Source organism: Elephas maximus, chromosome 7 (assembly GCF_024166365.1).
Source record: "Elephas maximus indicus isolate mEleMax1 chromosome 7, mEleMax1 primary haplotype, whole genome shotgun sequence".
NCBI lineage: Eukaryota > Metazoa > Chordata > Mammalia > Proboscidea > Elephantidae > Elephas > Elephas maximus.
Genome location: NC_064825.1, coordinates 8661490 through 8677119, shown reverse-complemented (window position 1 = coordinate 8677119; position 15630 = coordinate 8661490). Strand labels below are relative to the sequence as shown.

Genomic DNA, 15630 nt, shown 5'->3' with positions numbered 1-15630 from the left:
AAAAAAGAAAAAAATAGCTTTGTTTATTTCATGTGTACTGTGTAGCCACAATTTGGGGAGACACAAACTGTCTCATTTAATCCTCACAAAAAATGTTGAGGTTATCGGTATTTTTATTAAAGGTGAAAAATCGTTTTCTTCCTTTTGTGGTTCTTTTCCCTCTTGGTGCAGAGATGTGACTGATACCCTGGAAGGAGAAACTGGGAAAGGTAGCTTCTCTTAGACTTCAAAGCAGATTACAGCTGCCATCTGCCTGTTGTCCCTCACCTCTTCAGGTGCCACATCCTCTATCTCCGCCCTCTTTCTTTCTAAAGGATCATCACATGGGGAATATATTCAGTGACTGTGTTAATTTGGTTCTGATAACTGGCCCATCTCTTAATGGGGTGGGATGGGTAAATCTTAGCCAGCTGCTTGCCCTTTTATTCAGATAAAATTTGTAGGTGCATGTAACAGGTAATATTCTAAGTGAAAAGGAAAAGAAAACAGGGAGAAGAGGAGTTACAGTTTGAAGAAATTAAACCCGTTGCTGTCGAGTCGATTCTGACTTACAGCGACCCTATAGGACAGAGTAGACCTGCCCCATTGGGTTTCCAAGGAGCAGCTGGTGGATTCGAACTACCAACCTTTTAGTTAGCAGCCAAATGCTTAACCGTTATGCCACCAGGGCCCCACAGTTAGAAGAGATGCAAGAATTTAATAAGCTATAAAAGGCGTGCTATAAACTAGCCAAGAACATTGATAATAAAATTTGGGAGCTAGGAACTGGATAATAGAGAGTAGGCAGTAGCTTTTAGAGTTATAGAGTAGAGAATTAAGTAGAGGTGCTTTGTGAGGGAAGAGAGTGTATAATGCTTTTCACAGGTAGCATTTGCAAAGCACTTTGACATATTTGAAATGCAAAGAATTTTGTTTAAAGTTAGCAACTGCCTGTAAACTCCTATTTCTAGAATACCGTACAGTTCAAAAATGAGTAAGAAAATTCAGTCTTTTAGCTCATATATTTAGTTAAGTTTAAAGTTGTGCTATGTAAATATCTTTAATTTTTATGATAAAACATTATCATTTAAAGGGTGTACTGCCTTAAAACCACTCTAAGTACCAGGTGTCTTAGGTGGCTCATAATGGATCTCATCATGGAGGTGATAACATTGTATCGGCTCTCGTTATGCAGATGATTACACCATTACATAGCTACCAGACTACGTCATAAACTGCCAAACCACTGAGAATCATGGCCCAGCCAAGTTAACACACAGCCTTAACCGTCACATGCACTTAACCTTGATTTTTGATGGATTGATGATACATCTATCATGGTGGTTACTTGTCTCCTTTTTTCCTGTGAAATTATAAGTTTTCTGAGAGTAGGGGCCATGCCTTATTTCAAAGTTGTGTCTCTGATGCTTAGCATAGTGCCAGATTCACAACAGGGAGTCACCAACTGTTTCTAGAATGAATGCTTGTCAGAAAGAGAGATTCTGGAATTATCTGCAATTCTGATTGTCGTTGCTCCCTGCCACCAATTTCCATGAATAACTTACATGGAAGCCTCAGGTTCTTTATCTGTAAGATGAGGATAATAATAGTCTCCATCTCATAGGGCTGTTGTATGGAGCTAATGAATAAACATGTATGAATCTCTTAGGACGGTGTCTGGTAGAGAATGCATTCATTAAATAGTAGCCATTAGTATTATAACTACAATAATATCCGTTTATAGGTCAAGTACCTACTACTATAATGCCTAGGCACCTAACAAGGATTATTTCTGACTGTCAGGGGTTAGGCGGTATTATTACCACTTTATAGATGAAAAGGAGTCCCTGAGTGGCACAAATAGTTAAGCACTGGACTACTAACTAAAAGGTTGGTGGTTCAAAACCACCCCGAGGCACCTCAGAAGTAAGGCCTGGTGATCTTCTGAAAGGTCACAGCCTTGAAAACCCTATAGAGCAGTTCTGCTCTGCACGCAGGAGGTCACCATGAGTTGGAATTGACTCGACAGCAACTAACGACAACAGCGATGACAAGAAATGAAGGTTTAGTTAGAGATTTGTCCCAGCTCCGCAGCTAGTGGGTGACAGAGCCTTGATTTGAATTCTGTTATGTTGGGCCCCAAAGCACTTGGTTTTTTACTGTTTCAAGCTGCGTTTCTAAATTGAAAACCAAATCTTGGAAGTAAAGTAAACTCAGTGTTGAGTATGTTTGCAGATATATACAGCAAGGGTGATGTGAGAACATGTCTTCAAGGTTTGTACAAGTATCAGAATATTGTGGGACTAATGGTTTGAAATCAGGGAACAGTTGCTATGTCCTTCTTGATAGATATAAGATACCTTATACACTGGGTGTAGTCCCTGGGTGGTACAAATGGGTAATGCTCTTGGCTGCTAACTGAAAGGTAGGAAGTTCAGGTCCACCCAGAGGCACCTCAGAAGAAAGGCCAAGTGATCTCCTTTGGAAAAGTCAGTCACTGAAAACCCTGTGAAGCACAGTTCTCCTCCGATCATCTGGGCTCCCCATGAGTCAGAGTTGACTCTGTAGCAACTAGCTTTATAAACGGGGTAGACCTTAGAGCCGAGACCTTTAAGAACTAAGAGGAAGCAGGAAAGTAAGAAAACAGCCACAGAGCACTCCGCCTTGTCTTCTTGGGACATAGAGCAAGCAAGAGCACCCTCTGTATTCCCATGATGCACTTCTTATTCTTCTGTCACTACATTTATTATATTCTGCCTTGTTGCACTGATAATTTGTTTCCATCTCTGTTTCCTTTGCTAGATTCAAAGTTCTTTAAGACTAGCATTATCTTACTTATCTTTATAGGAACACCAAGTGTAACCAACAGTCTCCCTAAGCGCTCACTACAATCCTAATGAATTTGTCAAAATTGGCCTGTCGCATTTTCTGTTTGCAGATTGAACTTAATGCATAATTGAATATTGCCAGGGATGTTTTTAATTCAAAAAATAGAAACTATTGGTGAGAGGGAGTTTTTCTCTATCAGCGATCAGTATTTCCTATGGTTAAATTTGCCTCTTTACTCCAGAACTTCCCAGGGGTCCCTCATTGCTCACCAGTTAAAACCTAAACTCCATAATCGGTGTTGAAAGCTGTCTGTGGCTCTGGCCACTTTTCGACCTACCCCTATCCTTGTCCTGAATTGCGGATCTGTCTTTCCTCAGGGGTGTCTTGAACTTTCTTATGTCATATTACCTTTGCCTCAAATGCCTTTCTTCTTTATCTTCTATTAAATATCAAATCCTACCCATCTTTCAAAGCTTGTCCTAAATACCATCTCTCTGGCCAGAAGGAAGTGCTTTTTCCTCAGATCTGACAGCATAGCAGTGACTGTAAGATGCCATTGATTTTAAGATGAATCTTGATTTTAGTGACACTAAAAATGTGGGAAAAAATATGCATCTTCAAATTGATGATTTATGGTATCTATTTCTTAAATGTATTTCAGATTTCTTGTTTCAGAGGCTTCAGAAAGTATAGCTTTCTTTTATAGTCTGCATGGTTTTTTATCTTAAATAGACTATTTTTTAGAACAGTTTTTAGGTTTACAGAAAAATTGCACAGAAAGTACACAGTTGCTGTGTATCCCCTACTATTAACATCTTATGGTAGTATGATACCTCTGTTACAATTGATGAACTAATACTGATACATTGTTATTAACCAAAGTCCATAGTTTACACTAGGATTCATCCTTTGTATAGTTCTTTGTACACTTCTTTCTACAGTTTGGTACAGTTCTGTGTACAGTTTGTTCTGTTGTATGTGCAGTCACTATGAGTTGGAACCAACTGGACGGCACCTAACGGTGACAACATGGATTTTGACAAATGCATAAAATAAATGTTACGTGTCTACCTTTACAATATCGTATAGAATAGTTTCTGCCTTCACATGCCCTGTGTTCCACTTATTCATCCCCCATCTGTCCGGCAACCGCTGATCTTTTCACTGTCTCTATGGTCTTGCCTTTTCCAGAATGCCATGTAGTTAGAATCGTACAGTATGTAGCCTTTTCAGACTAGCTTCTTCACCTAGCAATACACACTTAAGGATCTTCCAAGTCTTTCTGTGGCTTGATAGCTCACTTCTTCATACCACTGAATAGCACTGCATTGTCTGAAGGTACCACAGTTTATCCATTCAGCTGTTGAAGGACATCTTGATTGCTTCCAAGTTTGCTAATAATGAAACATTTGTGAGCAAATTTTTATGTGGCCATAAGTTTTCAACTCATTTGGATAAATACCTTAGGAGCTCAGTTGCTGAATCATATGATTAGCCTATATTTAGCTTTGTAAGAGACTGCCAGACTGTCTTCCAAGGTGGCTCAACCATTTTGCATTCCCACCAGTTATGAATGAGATTTCCTGTTGCTCTATATCCTTTCCAACATTTGGCGTTGTCAGTAACTTGGATTTTAGCCATGCTAATAGTTCTCTGATGGTATCTCGTTTCAGTTTATAATTCTCTAGTGACCTGTGACGTTGAGCATCTTTTCATATGATTATTTGTCACCTGTATCTCTTCTTTGGTGAAGTGCATATTTACATCTTCTGCCCATTTAAAAATTGGTGTGCTTGTTTTCTTATTGTTGAGTTTTAAGAGTTTTTTGTTGTATTTTGGATACAAGTCCTTTATCAGATATGTTTCACAAATATTTTCTCCCAGTCTTTGCCTTGTCTTTTCATTTTTTAATGTCTGTATGGTTTTAATTATCTAGAAATTCATTAATGAATTTTTGGGGCATGCTAATCTCAGTTCTTTTCTCCATTGTTTGTTGTACCTTTTGAGTGTCTTCATTGCTTGTCAGCCATTTCACCGGAAAGAGCAGTAGCTTTTGATGAAGAGATTAGTGGATGATAGAAACTAAAGGCTAAAATGGAACTGGTATGCAAGGTTCTTTGTTTTACATAGTTGTGATAAGGTTCAGTGTATCTGTTTCAACTTAATGAAAATTTAAAAACTAAATAAATTCCCGACTGCTTTTGGAAACCCTGGTGGCATAGTGGTTAAGTGCAATGGCTGCTAACCAAAAGGTTGGCAGTTCAGATCCACCAGGCATTCCTTGGAAACTCTGTGGGGTAGTTCTCTCTGTCCTGTAGGGTTGCTAGGAGTCACCGGAATCAAGTCACCAGCCAATGGGTTGGTTTGTTGGTAAGAAAATATAAAAATGTCCTAAACAGCTGCATTGCCTTGTGAATAATGTCTGCCTCTTACTAAACATGCCTTCCCCCCTTTTCATACAGATCACGGTTGGGCTGCCAAATCTGTTTGACAAAGGCTATGGACAATATGACCGTTCGAGTACCCGATGCAGTGGCCGATGCCAGACAGTCCATTGATATAAGCAAGAAATCCTAAGATAGAATAAATAGGAATATTTTCATGAAACATTACCTATTTTTATAATTATTATTTCTTAATGTAATTAAATGAGAACACGAATGAATGGGTTTTCATTATAACCAGCTTTACTATTTTAATTCACCTTGTATAACTACTAGATTTTGTAGTTCTGAAAGTATGCAATCTTTACTTTGGTTCAATTATAAAATGTCAACCAAATATTAGAAAACCATCTATGACTGTTTAGCAACTTTAGCAAAATGTTTTCTTGTAAATCTTATGCCTACTTACCAATAACGTAGGTTTTAAAAAGGTATGATTGTTCCCTATTTGGTCTGGATGAAGGCAGGGATCTAAAATGGCTTGTCTAGGTCCATACAGCTAATTAGAAGATCTGGTACTAGAGCCCAGACTGGAGGAAGTATGGCTTATATGTAAAAGCAATGGAACATGAATAGGTATGGACCAAAAAAAAAAAATAAAAAGGACTTAATTGCTCGATGAACTGCTTAATTTCAGAGACAGTTATTATTCTCATATAGAAATATTTTAAAATTTTAGTTCATTGAAAAGTATAGGGATTATATACTGTAAATGAAATTTGATCTCTGTTCTAACTGGAGGAATAAACTAAAAGCCCTACGTCTTCATTCCTTTCTCTTCTAAGCAGTATGGTCTTTTTAATCCTTCAAAAATAATGCTGATTTATAATGTCCACCTGAAGCAGAATGGAAATGTTCTGATGAGTTGGGTTTTCTCTGTTCTGAGCCAGAAGAAATGAGCTGGCCACCACATTTCATAGCCCCGGGGGGCGCCATTCTCTTAAATAAGGTGGAATTGTAGCACGGTTTGCTTTAGTCCCAGAAATTTGGGAATGATTTTGAGTGCCACAGATTATCATTTACTTTGGTGGTGGGTTATAGAAAATATTTGTATTCTTATCTTTAGTATAATTCATAAAAGATAGGAAAGGTGTACACAGTATGCTCTTTGAAATATAGTAAAATATGAACTTAGATTAATTGTGAGGAAGATCAGGATAAATTAGTAAAAACCAGGTTAATTTAAGACCCTTGAGTTAGCTTCAAGTACATAATAGTTTGATCATTTTTGCAAATATTTGTCAAGTACTGTACCTAATATAAGACATTGTGTTAAGCCCATTGGGGAATAGAGACATGAACAAGACCAAGGAATGCCCTCAGGGAAAAGATATTAGGAAATATCACCTTTCATTAATAAAAGATAAAGCATGTACACAAATAATTTGCTTGAGCTAAACTGACCAATTTGCCAAATAAAGATACCTTTAAAAATTTTTTTGTAACTTATTTTTTGTTGTTGAGGATATACAGAGCAGAATATATACTTATTCGTCAGTTTCTACATGTACAAATAAATGTACTTTTAAACTAATCAGTAAAAAGTGATTAGGAAGAATTTGAGGCTCCTGACGTTCACTTGGCATTTAGTTAACTGTTGAGTGCCTTCTTTGTGGAGAGTGCTATACTCCTAGAGTCCTTCAGAACAATTGGTTTTTTAATTAACTTCAGTACCCTCTCTCTTTTTTCGCACAGATTACCTAAGCTCGTGTTTCCAGAGCTATGATGACGTTCAGCCTAAACACTAAAGTGTAGTCAGAATTGTTTCAGATTTCAAATTAGGGAAGTTCAATTAATGAAGTTCAATTGCATTACTTAAATAAAACCTGCTGAACTCATTAAATGGAAGGTGTACTCTGCAATTGATTTGTAAAAAGTTTATTTTTTTGGTTTTAAAAAAATCATTCCTTTTCTTTTATACATGTGTACTTAGGCAACTGTGTTGTCTGTTACTACAAAAAAAATTACTCTAAAACTTAGTAACTTAAAACAACAATCTTTCTTTACCTTGGACAGTTTCTGTGGGTCAGGAATTCAGAGGGGGCATGGCAGGGATGGCTTGTCTACGCCACAGTGTCTAAACCGGGTGCTGCCACTCAAAGGCCAGGTGCTGGGTCTTCTGAAGGCTCTTTTGCTCCCATGTCTGGCAGTTGATGCTGATGTTGGCTGGAGGTTTTGCAGGGGCCACACGTGGGCTTTCTTATAACATGGTGGCTGGATTCTAAAGGCAAGTGTCCCGAGATAAAAAACACCAGGCAGAAGCTGTGTCCTTTTTGTAACCTAGTCCTAGAAATCATACAGCATCAATTCTACTCATTTTCATTAAAGTGAGGCACGAACTCGGGCACGCCAGTTCCTGGGAGGTGAATCACAGAATTTGCAGAGATGTTTTAAAGCCACTGTGGTAACCATTGCTTTGAGGATAACTTAAAACCTGTTGCCATCAAGTCAGTTCCAACTCATAGTGGGGACAGGAGAACTGCCCCCATAGGGTTTCCAAGGCTGTAATGTTTATGGGAGCAGACTGTTAAATCTTTCTCGTGCAGAGTGGCTGCTGGGTTTGAACTGCCAACCTTTCTGTTGGCAGCCAAGTGCTTAACCACTGAGTCACCAGGGCTCCTTCTAGGATAACTTTATTTCCTGTGAGAATTTTTTTTTTTAACTAAAGATTTCTTAATTTTTCGAGAGAGGCTAGTTTTTTTTCTTTTTTTACTGACAGAATCTCACGTCTCCTTTATTATGATGGCTCATTTGTTTTCTTCTATAACTCCCAACATTTTTCTTCTTGACAGTTGATTTAAATGAAGGGAAAAAATGGTGGGCTCCCTTTCAGTGCTATGTAATTTTAGTTTATATTAGTCATTTTGCCATCAAGAAAGGCATCTTTTGGTACAGTACTCTATGTAATTGTTGGTTATATGCTAAAACTTAATATCGTATTTGGTTTTCACAGATAAAGTCAACCTGTAATTACGTAGTAATTCAGAACTATTGAATTTGTTTTTTAAGTGAACCATTCTAAGAATTTCCATAACCCTTTGCCTAACTTTCACTGTAAAGATATTGTCTTAAAAGACAGCTTTCCTATTTTTCTTACCAGTTATTTAAGTACTGTATGACGATCCATATGGTCTCTGAAATGGTCATTCAGCGTTTATTAGAACAATTACATTTCACTTGAAAATTGTGAGCCTTAGACTCACTATGTGTTTTCCCATCTTTTTCTTCTTTTTATACATCTCTTTACAATTGTTTTTCCTTACTTTAAACTACCAGAAATTTTGTGGTAAAGTATATTTTGGATGAGAGTTTGTTCAATGGCTTATTAAATTGTAAGATAATTGTTGTCACTCTGTAAATAAAAATTATGTATGTGCATCCCTAAAAATAGCATAAAAATAGCATATAAAACTTTATTTTAAATGTAAGCCACAATAAGATGTTCAAGTACTACACAGAAACTTTAATTAAATTTCCCATTAGAGAAATATTTAGGAATATAATCTTGGTTAGGCAGCAACCAGCTTCTTTTAATGTGTCAACACATCACATGTTACCAAGTTATTTTTATCAGATTCTCTTGTTTATAAATTTCTAGAAACTGAAAAATTAGAAAACCAGCTGGCAGGAGGAAAGCACGATCACCAGCAGATATACAAATAAATGCAGCTATAACAGAATAGGAATGGAGGGTTAAAAGACAATTTACTTCAATCTACCAGAAGCAACTTAGGAGTTGACCAGAAGGCTCTTTACACCAAGGAGTATCATTTCTACAAGAATTGTTAGTAATAAATCACCTAATAGATACCTTATTCTTTTTTCCTTTTTGACTCCCATTTGCTTATCTTTTATCTGAGATGTATTATTTGTTATTTATTTATTTTTTTTGCATTACTTTTTAGAGCAGTTTTAGGTTTACCGAAAAATTGTATATAAAGTACAGAGTTCGCATAAGCCACCTCTACTCTCTTGTCTTAAGCTGGGTTCTCTAGAGAAGCAAAACCAATGAAGCCTGTATATATATAGAGAGGTTTATCTAAAGGAAATAGCTCACCTGGTTGTAGAGGCTGGCAAGTCCCAAGTCCGTGGGTCAGGTATCAGGCTGGAGAACTCTCCTGACTCATGTAGCTGCAGGGGCTTATGATTGGCAAGTCAGATGGCAAGCTGCTAGCTCACAGGATGTGGAGGCCAATGAATCCCAAGGTGGGTAGGTAAGACAGCAGGCTGCTCGCTCACAGGCTGCAGAGGCTGATGGATCCCAAGATCGGCAGGTAAGCTGCTAGCTCAAGTCCCAAGAACCAGAGGTCAGATGATGATGAGCTGGTTGCAGGATCTAGAACAAGAGTCTAACTGGAACATCCATTTATATACTGGAGACAGGCCACACTCCCCTCTCCCCCAGGAAACTCCCTTTTAACTGACTGGCTGCTCAGAGTAGATCTATCATGGAGTTGATTACATCATTACGTAACTGCCAGGCTACATTGCAACGGCCAAACCACCGAGAACCGTGGCCCAGACAAGTGGACACACGATCTTAACCATTACACCCCTGTGTACCGTTTCTCTTATTAATGTCATGGGTTAGTGTGGTATGTTTGTTGTAATCGAGCTAATATTGATATATTATTAACTAGAATACATAGTTTACACTCGGGTTCACTATGTTGTACTGTCCTACTGAGTTTTGCCAAATACTTAATACCATGTGCCCACCATTATAGTAGCTTACAGAATAGTTTCACTGCCCTAAAAATGCCCCGTGTCCTGCCTATTCATCTCTTCCCCTAACACCCTAAACCTCCAGCAACCACTTGTTTCTCCAGTTTTGCGTTTTCCAGAGTGTGGTATAGTTGTAACCATACAGTATGTAGCCTTTTTCAGCCTAACTGCTTCAATTGGCATTTAATTTTTAGACTTGATTTGAATGTTATAAAATGAAGCAGAGCTATTATGCCTTTCTGGCTTCTTCCTTGGTGTGTTAACCATTTCTGAAACTATCAACACTCAGCTCGATTTACCCCAGTGGTCTGAATCACTGCCTCATCTGCCCCACCTACTCTGCCTCAGACTGCCCTCTGTAGCATTTACTAATACGGCATAAACCTGTGGCATATAGGACACTTAGTACATAGAGCACCAGATCAAAAACCAGAACCATTGCTGCTGGGCTGACTGTGACCCCTGGGGTCCCCACGCGTTACAGGATAGAACTAGAGGGTTTTCTTTTCTTCCACAGTGCCACTGGGTGGTTCAAACCACCAGCCTTTAATAGTCAAGCACAAATTACTTGTGCCTAAAGCACTTCCTACATTTTCCCGATAGACTTGTAACTTCCTAAGTTCAAAATCTATCACAGTATTTAGCCCACAGTAGTGTACAATAAATGTTTGAATTAAAACCTGGTCCTACAAGGAATATATTTTTAGCCTTTGGCTCTCTGGCAGGCACCAGTTATGGATGAAAATACATGAGCTCAATACAGGCCTATATACCGAGCCTGTATCTTAACTCTAACTCAGAAGGAGTCAAGGTAAGTCAGAATGTTGAGAGAGAGAGAATAATTTCCACTGCATTAAAAAGGACCGTTTTCAGCTTGTCACCTTTCTTTTTTTAATATAAATCCTTTGGATGGAGCCCTGGTGGCGTAGTGGTTAAGAGCTTGGCCACTAACCAAAAGGCCAGCAGTTTTAATTCACCAGCCGCTCATTGGAAACCCTATGGGGCAGGTCTTCTGTGTCCTATAGGGTCACTATGAGTCAGGGAGTGAGGGGTAATGATTTGGATTAAATAACTTTTGAATGGGGTGAATGCAGGTCCCTTTGCTGTGAAGAATAGGCAAGAATTCTGTTCAGTTATGTGATATCAAGAAATAATCAGTTCTTCTGTTACGAGGAAGGAAGGTATAAGATCTGCTTTGAAACCAAAGTCTGTTTTTGTCAGATCTATTTGGAAAATGAAATTACAGTCACTGGCTTATTACCTTTAGTTTCCTGAGTTATGGTACATTTTATAACCATTTCACCCCGGTGGCTTCACCAGGAAGCCTGTGCATTTTTCCTAGGTACATTATTGAACTTTTTAGTGGCTTCTGTGGGCACCTAGTAACTTCTACAGTGAACTTCCTAGACCAAAATCATTTTGCCTGTGCCCTATTGGATAGATCTTAGGGCCTTGATTGTACATTTTTTTAAATGTACTTGGAAGAGGAAAACTCTGGCCAGGGCCATTCCCTACGTGGACGTAGGTAGAATGGCAGAGTAAGAGATCAGTCCTTTTCTAGATTCAGGAATGAATCTGCTATTCACCAGGATCTCTCTGGTTTTGGATCTTGCAGGTCAATGGTTCTTGAAGTAAGAGTGCTGAAGGACCTGTAAGTGGTACATGCATTTCATCCCCTTGAGTCACTGTGATATTGTCATGACCATGCTTGCAAATGAGTGTTCCTCCATCACTTGAAAGTGTCTGTCATTATGTTTTTCACATCAGCATTAGTCTTCCCACTGGTTCTGTTTAGAATTCCTCTAGGCAGAGGGAAGGTGGTTCACAGAATATTTCTCCCCATTAAAGCAAGCCAAGGACTGAGAAATATTGAGAAACACGCTTATTTTTTCTTTAAAAGAGCCTTATTTGTTTCTTTTCTAAAGTCTGAAGACTGAGTGAACCTCAGAGAGATAGAAAAGTAAGCTCTCTTGTGTAGTGAAGAGAAAGCGTAGGATTTATAGTTTGAAGGTCTGGGTACTGTTTAAAAATTACCCAAACCTTGGAAATAAAGCAGACTATATCCTGTGGGTCAAATCTGGCTACTGTTTATGTAAATAAAGTTTTATTGGAACACAGCCAGCCCTGCTCATTCATTAAGTATAGCCTATGGTTGTTTTCACACTGTAACAGCAGAGTTGAGTAATTGCAAAAGCAACCACATGGCTTATATCGCCTAAAATATTTACAATCTAGTCTTATATAGAAAAAGCTTGTCGACCCCTGCTCTAGAGTAAGGTAACTCGGACACCCCAATAGGTAATTTGACTTACTACTTACTGTTGATTAGGACTCAAACCTGTAAAGTTAGATATTAGAGAAGATTGATATTCCAAGAATTGTGCTCTTCTTGCCTCATAATCAGTTTTGTGTCTGTCTTTGCAATCTCATTATAGTATTCTTTTTTCCCCATTGACTCTGTGTGTTTCTTATGTTCTCTTTTAAACTATCTTTGTCATCCTGTTGGTCCCCTGGCTAAATAAATCATTGACACATGTATGAATTGCAAACTGGGACTTTTGACTTTTTTTTTTTTACTTCTGTAATCAGAATAATTACATTTGACTAACTGATGCTAAATAAGAACCATATGTACCTGTTCCTCCTCAGACAGGTTTAGGAATGGATCTTGTTCGTAACCTGGGGACTGCCTGTACTCAAAATGGAAGTGTTTTGTTACAGTATTTTATGTTAGAGAAGTATTCCATTGATAACCATCTTATATTAAATCCACAAGAAGTTGTTACAAGTTGAAAAATTTTCTAGGCTATAAATAACTAGAAGAACAAGCAAATAATACAGTAGTGTATTGTTTGGAAGTGGGCAGGAATGGATTCATACTTCTCATAAAAATAAAAGAAAGAAGTACCTGTGGCTGAAAATGGAAATAAATTGTTTACTTTTTAGAGCAACATTGGTTCTTTCAAACCACAAAGTTCGTTGTAATACTCCCAAACGAATGGCCACATAGAGAGCTGCGGTGAGCGGGGTCAGTGCTCTACCATCGTCGGCTTGTCCTCCACCCACTAAATTGAGGCATACATAAGGATTTAAATACTTTTTTCAAAAGAAATCAAGTTCGATTTTTTTTTTTTTTTGCATATTTCTTGACAGTCCAACCTAATTTTTTGAAGTATGGTAAATCTTTGAGTAAATCTTGCATGGTAGATAAACCATTCTTTGAGCATAAGCTACAGCATTTTGGGGAAAGTTTCAATAACAGCAGTGTTCCAGTTAACGTAATTCTGCTACAGGGTGAGCTAGCAGCTCTGGATGCTCTGGAAAAGAGCTGCGTCTTGTACAGCCAAGCACAATTGCCAAGACGATTTTCCTGTATACAGTTATTTCTCTTTAAGTGATGTGTTCTACCTAAGATCAGATTTGAATTACATAAATCAAAAGTGACAGTTCCTATGTTGTTTTTTTTAAAATAGTCTCTTTCATTGCTTTTTTCCAAATGCCTTGAGAGGTATCTGGCACATAGTACCAAAAACAAACAAACAAACCCGCTGCCATTAAGTCGATTCCAACTCACAGCGACCCTATGGGACAAAGTAGAACTTCCCCGTAGGGTTTCCAAGGACTGGCTGGTGGATTCAAACTGCTGACCTTTTGATTAGCAGCCAAATGCTTAACCACTGTACCACCAGGGCTCCTGGCACATAATAGGCGGTCAGAAAATATTGGTTGAATTTGTTGACTGAATCTACTATGAAAAACGTACTTCCTTTGTCCACCGTCGTACCCCTAAAGGCTTCTGGGATAAAACAGCAGCAGCTTCAGGCGGAGAAAATGTTGAGTTACAGCTTTTGATTAGTAAGTGTGACTGTGTTAAATGCGGCAGCTAAACCAAGACAGAAAAGCAAAGAGGTTACACATCAAACTTGGGAGGTTAAAATCTGGGCTTGTAGCTCTTATCAGGATAATGAGACAAACTTTGAAGTGTTTTTTAATCTTTATTGCTTTTACCAGACAGTTGAACTCTCTGGGAGAACGCAATGATTACTTCTTTTAAGAACACTGCCAGAATTCATAAAACTGGAAAGTGTTCATATACACAACAGTGGCGTGAATGTATTTTAACCTGGTACCCACCTCTGCCAGCTTCTACTTGTGTTCTGGGGTGCACTGCCAAAGTGGTACACCTTTAGGATACTGAAGAGTTGTTTTGTTTTTGTTTTTTTTTATTGTAAAGGACAAAGAGAGTGGCCCCAGGAAGCTGACTTTCCTGGCTTTTTCTTCCACCACCAGGAACAAAAACCTTTGTCCAACCATTGCACCAGCTCTCAGCCAACCGGCTGGTTTCTTTTGTGCAGCAGTAATCAGGCAGTTTTGGAGCTCTCCTGCAGCCCCAGTGACACCCCATCCTTGGGGGAACATAGCCTCATCTTGATATGGTTAATGTGTACACCTCAAAATATCCGTCACCCAATACTCAATACATGGTAGGTCAGCTCAACTGGACTGGACCAAAAGCAAAGAAGTTTCCGGGATAAACTGAATGCTTCAAAGGTCAGCGGAGCAAGGGCGGGGGTTTGGGGACCATGGTTTAAGGGGACTTCTAAGTCAATTGGCAAAATAATTCTATTATGAAAACATTCTGCATCCCGCTTTGAAAAGTGGCGTCTGGGGTCCTAAATGCTAACAAGCGGCCATCTATGAAGCATCAATTGGTCTCAACCCACCTGGATCAAAGGAAAATGAAGAACACCAAGGTCACACGATAACTATGAGCCCAAGAGACAGAAAGGGCCACATGAACCAGAGACTTACATCATCCTGAGACCAAAAGAACTAGTTGGTGCCCGGTCACAACTGATGACTGCCCTGACAGGGAGCACAATAGAGAACCCCTGAGGGAGCAGGAGATCAGTGGGATGCAGACCCCAAATTCTCATAAAAAGACCATACTTAATAGTCTGACTGAGACTAGAGGAATCCCGGCAGTCATGGTCCCCAAACCTTCTGTTGGCCCAGGACAGGAACCATTCCCGAAGACAGCTCATCAGACATGGAAGGGACTGGACAGTGGGTAGGAGAGAGATGCTGATGAAGAGTGAGCTATTTGTATCAGGTGGACACTTGAGACTGTGTTGGCATCTCCTGTCTGGAGGGGGGATGGGAGGATAGAGAGAGTTGGAAGCTGGCAAAATTGTCACAAAAGGAGAGACTGGAAGGGCTGACTCATTAGGGGGAGAGCAAGTGGGAGTATGGAGTAAGGTGTATATAAACTTATATGTGACAGTCTGACTTGATTTGTAAACGTTCACTTGAAGCTCAATAAAAGTTAAAAAAAAAAAAAATCCTCCCAATATTACACTTTAAAAGTAAAAAAAAATCCATCACCAAGCTCAGAGTTCAAGCCAAATGGCAGGAGAACAGAATTTATCACAAGGCGTCAGACTGTGAAACCACCTGTTGCACTCTGGTGTGTCCATCACTACCCACATTTTTCATGCCACAAGTTCAATTTCGTGGACTGACTACAGCCTTTCAGGCCAAAAGTTGTTTGGACAGAGAGAAAAGGAAAATCTAAACAGGAAATAAGTAAGCCAACAGTCATCACCTAGTACGACTGTGCAGAGCATTGGAAGAATAGTTTAAGTCTTTTCAA

General features: G+C 38.9%; 1 protein-coding gene across 3 annotated transcripts in view; it reads left to right on the top strand.

The window, feature by feature from the left end:
- FDX1 (ferredoxin 1) overlaps positions 1–8610 on the top strand; it is a 52055-nt gene extending 43445 nt beyond the window's left edge. Inside the window, exon 5 of one of the 3 annotated variants that reach the window (XM_049889348.1) lies at positions 5271–8610. In XM_049889348.1, the coding sequence (XP_049745305.1) occupies positions 5271–5385 (115 nt within the window). In that variant the 3' untranslated portion in view covers positions 5386–8610. Of the gene's footprint in view, positions 1–171; positions 4615–5270 lie in introns of those variants that run through there. The other 2 variants (XM_049889347.1, XM_049889349.1) reach the window with 2 other exon arrangements.
- Positions 8611–15630: the final 7020 nt, after the last annotated feature.